Consider the following 9,996-nt stretch of genomic DNA (forward strand, 5'->3'; position numbering starts at 1 on the left):
GATTGTAGTTTTGAGTAATGAACCAGGCTGGGAGTTTTTAAAAGCCTCAGGAATCTTTTGCAGGTATTTAGAGTTACTTTGTTGATTCAGATGATGGTTAACGGCTCGTTCAGAGAACCTTTTCATGATATGCTCATTTTTGGGGGTTTTCATGAGCTGGATGCCAACATCATCAGTATTAAAACAATAAAAGACCTGAAATATTTCAGTTGGTGTGCTATGAATCTAAAATATGAGTTTAATTTTTATCATTACATTATGGAAAATAATTAACTTTATCACAATATGCAAATTTTTTGAGAAGGACCTGTATCAAAGAACTGAATATTTTGACAACCCCAGCTGGTTCACTGTTCCAAACAAGAGCGCTTATAATGGGTTCCTCCTTTTCCTCACTAAATGATATTAGCAACATCTATTACCACAATAACTTCAATCATATTGTGAAGGAAAAGTTCATCCAGTCACCATCTATCTAAAAGTAGTTATACTGCATGTTTGCTTATTCTCAAATGTGCCGATGTCTGAGAAAGAAACCAGACGGACGTTTAACGTTTCTTGCCTGTGTGAGTTCTCTTGTGAACATTCAACAGATCTTTTCTGCTGAATTTTTTTGGACAGGTTTGACATGAGAATGGTTTCTCACCGGTGTGAGACCTCATGTGATACGTCAGATGACTTTGTTGGTTAAAGGCTTTTCCACAGGTTTGACATGAAATATGCTTTTCACCCGTGTGAATTCTCATGTGACGAGTCAAACCGTTTTGCATGTTGAAAGCTTTTCCACATGTCTGACATGAGTAAGGCTTTTCACCTGTGTGAGAAGTCATGTGAAAATTCAAAGAATTCTGGTGGGTAAAAGTTTTTCCACACATCTGGCATGAGAAAGGTTTCTCACCTGTGTGAATTCTCATGTGAACTGTCAACCGAGCTTTAACGCTAAATTTTTTTCCACAGATCTGGCATGAATAAGGTTTCTCACCCGAGTGAATTCTCATGTGAAGAATCAATTGACTTTTCAAACTGAATTTTCTTTCACAGGTCTGACATGAGAAAGGCTTCTCACCCGTGTGCAAGTTTATGTGGAGACTCAAGCTACTTTTCCGGTTAAAAGCTTTCCCACAAGTCTGACACAAAAAAGGCTTCTCACCAGTGTGAGTTCTTATGTGGTCTCTCAAAGTGCTCTGCCTGATATAAGCTTTCCCACACGTCTCACATGAAAAAGGCTTCTCACCTGTGTGAGTTTTCATGTGGTCCCTCAAAGCACATTGAAAGGTGAAAGTTTTTCCACAGGTCTCACAAGAGAAAGGCTCACCTGTGTGAGCTTTCATGTGGTATTTCCATTTACTTTCCACAGTGAAAGCTCTTCCACAGAACTCACATGAGAAAGGCTTTTCTCCGGTGTGGGTTCTGACGTGGCCCAGCAGCTGACTATGCCACATGAAAGTTTTTCCACAGGTCTCACATGAGAAAACCTCACCAGTGTGAGTTCTTGTGTGCTGCTTCAATTTGCTTTTCTCGATAAAAGCTTTCCCACAGGTCTGACATGAAAAAGGCTTCTCCCCTGTGTGACTTCTCATGTGTTCTTTCAGTTTACTTTGCCAGAGAAATGTTTTTCCACAAGTCTGACAAGAGACCAGCTTTTCGCCTGTGTGAGTTCTCATGTGGTATTTCAGTTTACATTTGTAGAGAAAAGTCTTTCCACAGATCTGACATGCTAAATTACTCTGACCTTGGTGAGGACTCATGTGAAGAACTAAGTATGCTGGAGTCAAACCGTACACGGCGCAGACCTCACTGTCCGCCTGCTTTAACTGCTGAGGTTCAGCTTCATCCTCTTCATTGTTGGTCTCTGGACTATCTGGTGTCTTCTGACCCAAACTGGAGTTCAAATCCTGGTTTTGTCCTGGAGGGATAAAAAGGCTTGTTACTGAGAACGTAATAACTCAAACTTTTTATTCAATTAAAATTTAAAATGCTTTGGAATGCAAAAAAGTAGAATCAAATAACATTGTCTCTTTGACCTCATTTTAAAAAGAACAATGTTAACCATAAATATGACCAACAGAGAATATTTCACTGAACTCCAATCCAGAATCGCACGGCATTCTGGGGGACGTAGGCAGAGGAAAGACTTTTATGGCCCATTGCTCTGACCTCTCACATTATGAAGGTCATGGAGAGGCTGGTTCTGGTACATCAGAGGTCACAGGTGGATGCAGACCAAAACCCTCTCCAGTTTCCATACCAGCCCCACTTAGGAGTGGATGATGCAATTATGCATCTGCTGCAGAGGCCGCATTCCTCCATGACAGACCTGACACCACCATCCGCATCCTGTTCTTTGACTTTTCATCAGCCTTCAGCCAGGATTACTAGGGGAGACGCTGGCTAAATGGATGCAGATGCATCATTCATCACCTGGATCATCGACAGCCAGACCTCAGTATGTGAGATTACAGACGATCTAATATGTAACATCGGAGCTCCTCAGGGAACTGTACTGTCTCCCTCTCTATTCACCACCTACTGCAGACTTTAAGTGCTGCTCCAAACTGTGACATCTGCAAAAGTACTCAGATGACACGGCTATCGTGGGGTGTGTGGAAGGGGGACAGGAGGTGGCAGAGAACCAACTCCTGCTTAATGTAACCAAGACCAAGGAGATGATTGTCAGTTTCTGCAACAAGAAAACACATTTGCTCCCAATCTCCATCTCAGGGCAGATATGGATCAGGATCAATCATACAAGTACTTGGTGTTACATTAGACAGGAAGCTACAGTGGACTACAAACACTGATGTCCTCTACAAATGGCCATGAACTGACTGTTTCCTAAGCTCAGGTCATTAACATCTGCAGCAGGACGCTCTTCCTGTCCTAGTTCAATGCTGGGATGTGCTGGGTGCTGCAGGGAAGGTGAAAGACTCAAACAGACTTAAACTGATAAGAAAGGCTGAGCCAGTTGGATCAAACTGGCTGGAAGAGGTGATGAGACAGAAAGCTGAAGAAGATCAGAGCTACCAGGGGTAGCCCCTCCTATCCCCCTGCAGCCTGAGGAGCAGACAGATCCCTGCCTGAGCTGAAGGAGCAGCAGCCAGTCCTTCCTGCCACAGGCTACCAGACTTTAGTCTCTACAGCTGTGCGTTTTAAATACTGAATATATATTTAGTCCTAAGGATCTGAGTGTCCTTAGGACTATCACTGGTCATTGTTATTTATAATTGGTGTATGTTTATTCTTATTACTTATTCATTTTTATTGTGTACTATGCTGGGACAAACAACATTTCTCCCCCTGAGGGGATCAATATGGTATTATTATCTTATCAAGTAACTCACTCATGCTTTGGTCACCTAGCAACAAGCAGCAGCAGTTTCATGTCCGCCAGACACATCCGGACCAAGATCAACGCTGCGTTTTCTACACGGCTCCCAGTTTCTTCTCCACATACCTGCTTTGATTCCAGCCCACATTAAATTCATATTATAACTTAATTAAAAGTAATTCAACCTCTATCGTCCTTCAACACTGGCTGGGAGAATTGAGAATTACGATTTAAAATGTCTGTTGTGTTTCAGGTCCTGCCTGTTAATGACAGTCAATCATCCAGTTTCAGGGCCTGATGGAGGAAACAAGGCAGCGGCCATTTTGAAGTTTAACAGCTGGGAATAATTTGAGCTTTTGACGTTGTTCTTTTTGTAATGGATGGTTTTTATAGTCGCCGTGCTAAACGAAGCCTCCAAACAAGTTTATCTCAGGAACCATAAAAGGTTTGGATTTTATTCACCCGTCGTTTTCATCAGGAGGAACAGAGGGACGTTTCTGTCATTTTCAGGGTTTAACATCAGTTTTTTTTTACATTTCATGGAATATATTACTGTAACCAGCATGCTACTGGTAGCCTAGATGCTGTCATTAGTATTTTAGCTAGTTTTAGCTTTTTAGCTAATTTTGGCTATTACCTGGGTTTTTCACTGTGGACTGTTTCTTGTATTTCTGCAAGTCTTCAGCTGGTGGCTTCAGACGCTTTTACAGCATTCACACATCCATTTTCATAGGAAATGAAAACTTTCTAGTCTTAGTTTGTTGTCCTAACAGGAGGTTTTTCCAGGGTTTTCTCTAAACACCCTGGTTCTGAATTCAGACGGATAGTTGTGGGTTTACATGGGCGGTAATGGGATGTTTAGTCCCTCCATCCTGGAGGTTTTCCTTTAAATGGAAGCAGAAGGTGTTTGAGTAAATCCAGCAGATGAGAGTCTTTGGTCACATTCCTGATAAACTGATTCCTCTCTGGATGTCCAGCCTCCGTTACTCTGGGAAAGTTTTTTGTGATCTTTGAAGAAGTTTTATAACTTGATTTGCCGTTTGGTACTTTCGGCTCAGTCGTCCTCATGCTTTCCAGCTGCATGAGGACTAAAGGGGAATAGCCGACTCTCCTCTAACTCACATTGCTTAAGGATGGATATCTTTGCAGCAAAGCATCATGTTTTTATTTTCTCAAAGTCAACCTGGTTCCTTCCTGCTCTCATTCCAGCTCCTCTTCCTCTGCTGGGCTCAAACACAAACTGATGAGGTGAGAAACACCCGAGACATTTTTAACCTGCTGATGATTCCACACACCAGATTCCCAGTCGGGAGAATAAACCCTCCGCCTTCCCTTTGGAGAGCCGACCGTTTACATTTCAAACCGGTTTTTACCAGCCAACAGCCTGATGAGCTTTTGATGCTTTTTCAATCTGCGGTGTTGAGAATGTTGATGTTACCTTTTATAATGTTCAAAGCATCTCACAAAGTTTGAAGGTCGGTTGAGCAATGCGGCAGAATATTGAGTAGCAGCATCTTTGTGCTGCATCCAGACATCCTGACTCATTTCAGGTACGTTCACATTTAGACCACCGGCTAAAAATGACAGCATCCAAAACGAGGCTTCGACTCACTGGGAAAGGATTTTCAAAAGAATGAGGTATTCCTTCAACAGATTCTATATTTTTATTCATTTTCTACAATTCAGGATACATATGATGAAAAAGAGTATAAATCCAAACAACGTTATCCGTCACAGTTCATGGTTACATCCTGTAAAACATGATGACAGTTTTCCCAGACCCACTTGGTCCCACAGTCACACATCAGACAGGTTTCTTCAATCTAAATCTAATCAAATCTCCGGAATGAGGTTTTTCTTTTGTTTCTCTCTTAAACCTAATAACCAAAAGGTAGAGTTGATCCATCAGGAAAACGCCTTCCCTTATCACACAAAGCAAAACGTAAGAAATGCAGCGTATTGTAACAGGAAGCCTCTTCGTCCCATTTGCTGGAGCTCCTGACGCTGTCAGATCACCTCTTTTTGTTTTCTGCTTGGTTCAGCAGTTTTTTGGTTCCTGAGTTGAGCCTCCCAGCCCATCAGTTAAATCCCTGAGGTAATTCCCTGGTCTAGTTTTCATTTAATGCATCTTCTTGACCATCAGCAGAAGCTGGAGGTTGATTCCCACAAAGAGGCCTTTCAGTTGGTCTAAAATAATCTGAGCAGCATCAGAGATTTCTCTTAATTCTTCTACATTTCTCATTTCATCTGAATCAACTCTGCCCTCTTGGTCTCCCACACCTCAGAGTTAGCAGGAAGAGTCACACGAATCCCTAGAAATGACCTTCAGGTCAGAGGTGACGCTGTGTAACAGAGTCCGAGTCGCATGAAGCAGCACAGTGGCCTTAGTTTGGCCTAAACCGTCAGGATGGCGGACGGCGCTTCTTCTGCGCGCTGAACGTCTTCCTGGAGTTTTTCCCAACAGCAGCAGAGACTCTGCATGATAGAAAAAAAATTACATTTAAAGAAATTAATGTCTAGCAGCTAAGACTTCTGATTTTACTGAATAAAATAAATTGAAATAGCACACCTGAGATTAATCCATGGACTAACGACAGTCTGCTGCGCAGTTTCCGGGCTCTCTGCCTCTTTTCCACGGACCTGAAAGCTGAGAAACATTCAGAACTATGAAAACACAGAAAGAGGATTAATGTGGAAACAGCTGCAGTTCACAGCAGGAAGAGCCTGGAAATGACATCAGCAAAGCAGCTGGCAGTTTCTAACACACACACACACACACACACACACACACACACACACACACACACACACACACACACACACACACACACACACACACACACACTCCGGTTAAAGTTAACCTATTCATTTATTCTGTTCTTGGTATGTCTGGTTATGATAACCGGTATAAACACGTACTCCCTGGAGCGGCGCTGGTCCCAGTCTGTCCACCAGCAGCTGCTGGCCGGTTCGGTCCAGCCGACGTCTGATTGGCTGCTGGGTCTCCAGCCGCCTCAGCTGCAGCATCACAGATTAAATCTACAGCAAGACAAAAAGAAAAACAATAAAATCTGTTAGTTTCCTGAACCATTCAAACAGTTTGGTTCCTGCTTACAGTTTTACACCGACTCTGTACTTCAGTATGAGATGCAGACATGTATATATATAGATATTGAGGGATTTTAAGTAAGAACCGCTACTTACTGTTGGACAGTGCAGAGATCCTAAGAATCAACAGATGAAGACCTACAGAAATGAGCCTGGAGGATTGGATATTATTCAGAAGGAAAATGAAATAAATGAAAACATGGGAGCAGGCGGTGCTGTGAGCCGACTGCTCAACACGCGCCGCCCTTTCAAACGGGCGAAGGAAATTACGAACTCGCAGTCGGCACCAACCAGCTGAACGTGTCGTACATTAAATGCTTATTGTTCAACCTTCATCCTGAACCGGTAGCTGCTGCTGCTCATGGATCCCCTGCAGAGTGAGACCTGCATAGCATTAAGTAAAACTGTCCCTCAGTTTGTGTCTCGTAAAGTTGTAACTCTTTGATCTGTGAGCTCATTTAACTCTGACGGAAGAAAACAGGTTGATTATTTAAGGTGTGGACAGAATCCTGCATGGCTGCAGCTGGTCCAGGTGAGCCGCTACCTGAGGAGCTCTGATCACAGATCAGATTAAAATGTATTTTTATTCCTGAGGTGACATCATGAGCCCTGAAAGCACATTTTAAATATATTATAATACTCATACTGCTACCAACAGGGCCGTTGCCATGGTTACCGCTTCACCTGGCGGCAGACTTCCAGGTATTTATACTAATTTACATTAATATGTATTAATGGGAGCAGCAGCGGCTGCTTCCTGTAAATTAGGATTAATTAAGGACAGGTTTGTTAACCAGACGTTAAGCCACCTGACTGACAGGTCAAAGGTCACCTGGCTGATCAAAGGGAATATTTATACTTTTATTCATATATTAATCCTTATTGTCTCGTGTCTGATGCTGCAGAGCCGTTTTTAATACAATCCTCATCCTTATTGTTCAAAATCTGTATGTTAATAATCAATAGCAACCAAATAAAATGCAACAAAAAACACAAATTTGTTTCGATTTTCTTAGAACATTTTTGTAAATATAAAAATTTTATCCCTTAAAATTGTCAACAAACTTACACACAAACCTTCTGAACCACAAAACATTTATTTTGAGTTTGCAAAACGTTTCAGTTGCAGAAATGTGACAAAATGCAACAACGTGAAATAAAAGTTAGTGTTGAATCACTTGTTGCTGCTGCTGGTGGCCGTTCCTGTCCAGGATGACGCACAGAGGCGTCTGCAGGCCTCACACATGAACCGAGTGGATTTGGAGCACACTCTGCACCTGCGGCGCCCCCTGGTGGCCTTGTTCTGACCAGACGCCCCCAGGCAGGTGGTGCAGGTTGCTGCTGGTCGGGGCTGGCGGTGGGCCTTCGCCACACAGCTGGGCGGTCAGCTGCTCCTGAAAGGCCTGCAGCATCAGGACCTGCTGCCCCCGCTGGCCACTCGGCTCCCTGTGGAGCAGGAAGCCGTTTCTAACGGCCACATCAACCAGATGCTGCAGGACCGTCAATGGCCAGGAGGCGGAGCCGGTCAGCTGGTCCGACCGGCCCACGTGAAGCGGTTGTAGTCTTTGACAGCCGCCGGCACTGGAACCTCCAGAACTCCATGCTTTCGTCCAGCCCTGCTGACCCGTCTGACGGCGTCTCCTGAACAGGCCGTGTGCAGGGTGGAGCACACACTGACCTGCCTCACGTCCATCCACCTGATGAGCAGCAGAGGCCCCTCTCTTGATCCATCTGATGGAGCCGCGAGGCGACTGTTTGGTCAGGGCGTCCATCTTGGTGTTTGGAACACCGACTCTGGTGTCTCTGAACGTCCCACAGGCTCCGGAGCCCAGATCATGGAGGCGACTGAACAGCGCCGGGCTGCTGTAACAGCCGTCACAGTAAACGTGATACCCAGATCCCAGGAAGGCCTTATTGGACAGAGACATGACGGCATCGAAGGACAGCCCGCCTCCAGACGCCGGACTGGAGCCGCCGGTGTAAACCTGGAAGTCCACGTGTAGCCGCTGGAGTCACACAGCACAAACAGTTTGATCCCCCATGATGCCGTTTGCTTTTTCTACGCTGCCTGAGGCCAGGCTGTGCTTTGGTGGCTCATCAACACAGAGGCTCTGCAGGCAACCCGCACGCTGTCGTAGAGGGGGCGGAGCCTGTGCAGGCAGTCGTACTCGGGGCTGCCTTTCCTTCTGTCGTTGACGGCATCGTCCTCCGGGTCACTCAGGTGAAGGTTGGCCCGGATGCTCAGGAACCGATCTCTGGACATTCCTCTGGACGGATGCGAGAGCTGAAACATTGTGCCGGTTCTCCAGAAATCTGATTTTTGGTCGTTTCAGAAGCCGCGTGTACATCAGCAGCCCGATGTACTGATACATTTCCCCTTCCGAGACGTCGGTCTAGTTACGGCTTTTACAGGCAGATAAACGTTTTGCTGCATTTTTGTTGGTGTTGACAGAGAGAGTTCTGATGGCAGCCTGGTGGAAATACAGCTTGAAAAGCTCTGCTGGACTTGGACCACGGTCAGCATGTGACAGTGGAGGCTGCACACCGGGCCTCCTGTTGGGGAGGAAAGGCGGCGCAGGACGAGGCAACCGGTCCGATTCCTGCTCCGTCCTCCAGCCGACTTCCTGACCCGAGTGGACGTCTGACCTGGTGACCTTTCTGCTGCTGGATGAAGGACTCTGCAGACTGTTGGTCCCTCCATCCTCAACAGAAGGTACAAGAGCATCTTCATCCTTGTTCTCCTCATCCTCCGTCTCCTCCACATCGTCACCAGCACCGACACAGAAGTTACAGATCAGTCAGAAAGTAATGACATAAAACAATCACATGTTATACACATATATGTATATATGCATCTTTCTCTCAAAAGTAAATAAATATTTTATATCCATGTACTTACATGCCTTGCAGTGGATCGATGCCTTCAGCAAAGTCGGCTTCGTCTCCACTGTGGGCCGAATCCACAGCAGAAGAAACGTCGTTCGGTGAAAAGCTCCAAGGCTTCGCACAAAGAATAAAACTTGACTCTGGATCTTTATGGATCCATAAACGCCTCTGTATAAGTGTGTGTGTGTGTTTTGGCTGCATGTATCTAAATAATTTAGAGGAAAAAAAAAAGTTTTCCAAAACTGAGCAGAAGAAAAACAATCTGTGGGAAACGAAGTTACTGCTTGCTGTATGCAGTAGCACAGAATAAATTAAATCTCGTGATATTTTATGCTTCAACGTGAAGATGTGGGATCCAACCCAGGAAGTGATGCGGACCATCGACCCGATCTATAAAGCATGAGGACGGACCCAGTCTGGGTTCGCCTGGTTCCGTGGAGGAAAGGAAACGACGCTCTGAACATGTCGACTGTTCGAAAAGTGGAAATCTTTTGATTTCATATGAAAAACAAGGATTTCTCTCTTATGTGGCTGTAAATCCACCAGCATTAGAAAACAGGAATCAAACGGCGAAAAGGTTGATGCAGATAAACGTTTAGAGAAAATGTTTGTATGTGGTGAATTATTAGACGCTGGCCCCGCCCCCTGCAGGCCCCGCCCCCTGCTGGCCCCGC

General features: G+C 44.9%; 1 protein-coding gene across 9 annotated transcripts in view; it reads right to left on the bottom strand.

The window, feature by feature from the left end:
- Positions 1-236: 236 nt before the first annotated feature.
- LOC103463212 (gastrula zinc finger protein XlCGF57.1) overlaps positions 237-9,996 on the bottom strand; it is a 13,527-nt gene continuing 3,767 nt past the window's right edge. For 4 of the 9 annotated variants that reach the window (XM_008406442.2, XM_017304303.1, XM_017304302.1 and 1 more), the window contains exon 3: positions 237-1,906. In XM_008406442.2, the coding sequence (XP_008404664.1) occupies positions 549-1,906 (1,358 nt within the window). In that variant the 3' untranslated portion in view covers positions 237-548. Of the gene's footprint in view, positions 1,907-4,973; positions 5,804-5,897; positions 5,976-6,247; positions 9,983-9,996 lie in introns of those variants that run through there. The other 5 variants (XR_001776513.1, XR_001776512.1, XR_533486.2 and 2 more) reach the window with 5 other exon arrangements.

This window comes from Poecilia reticulata, linkage group LG4 (genome assembly GCF_000633615.1).
Source record: "Poecilia reticulata strain Guanapo linkage group LG4, Guppy_female_1.0+MT, whole genome shotgun sequence".
NCBI lineage: Eukaryota > Metazoa > Chordata > Actinopteri > Cyprinodontiformes > Poeciliidae > Poecilia > Poecilia reticulata.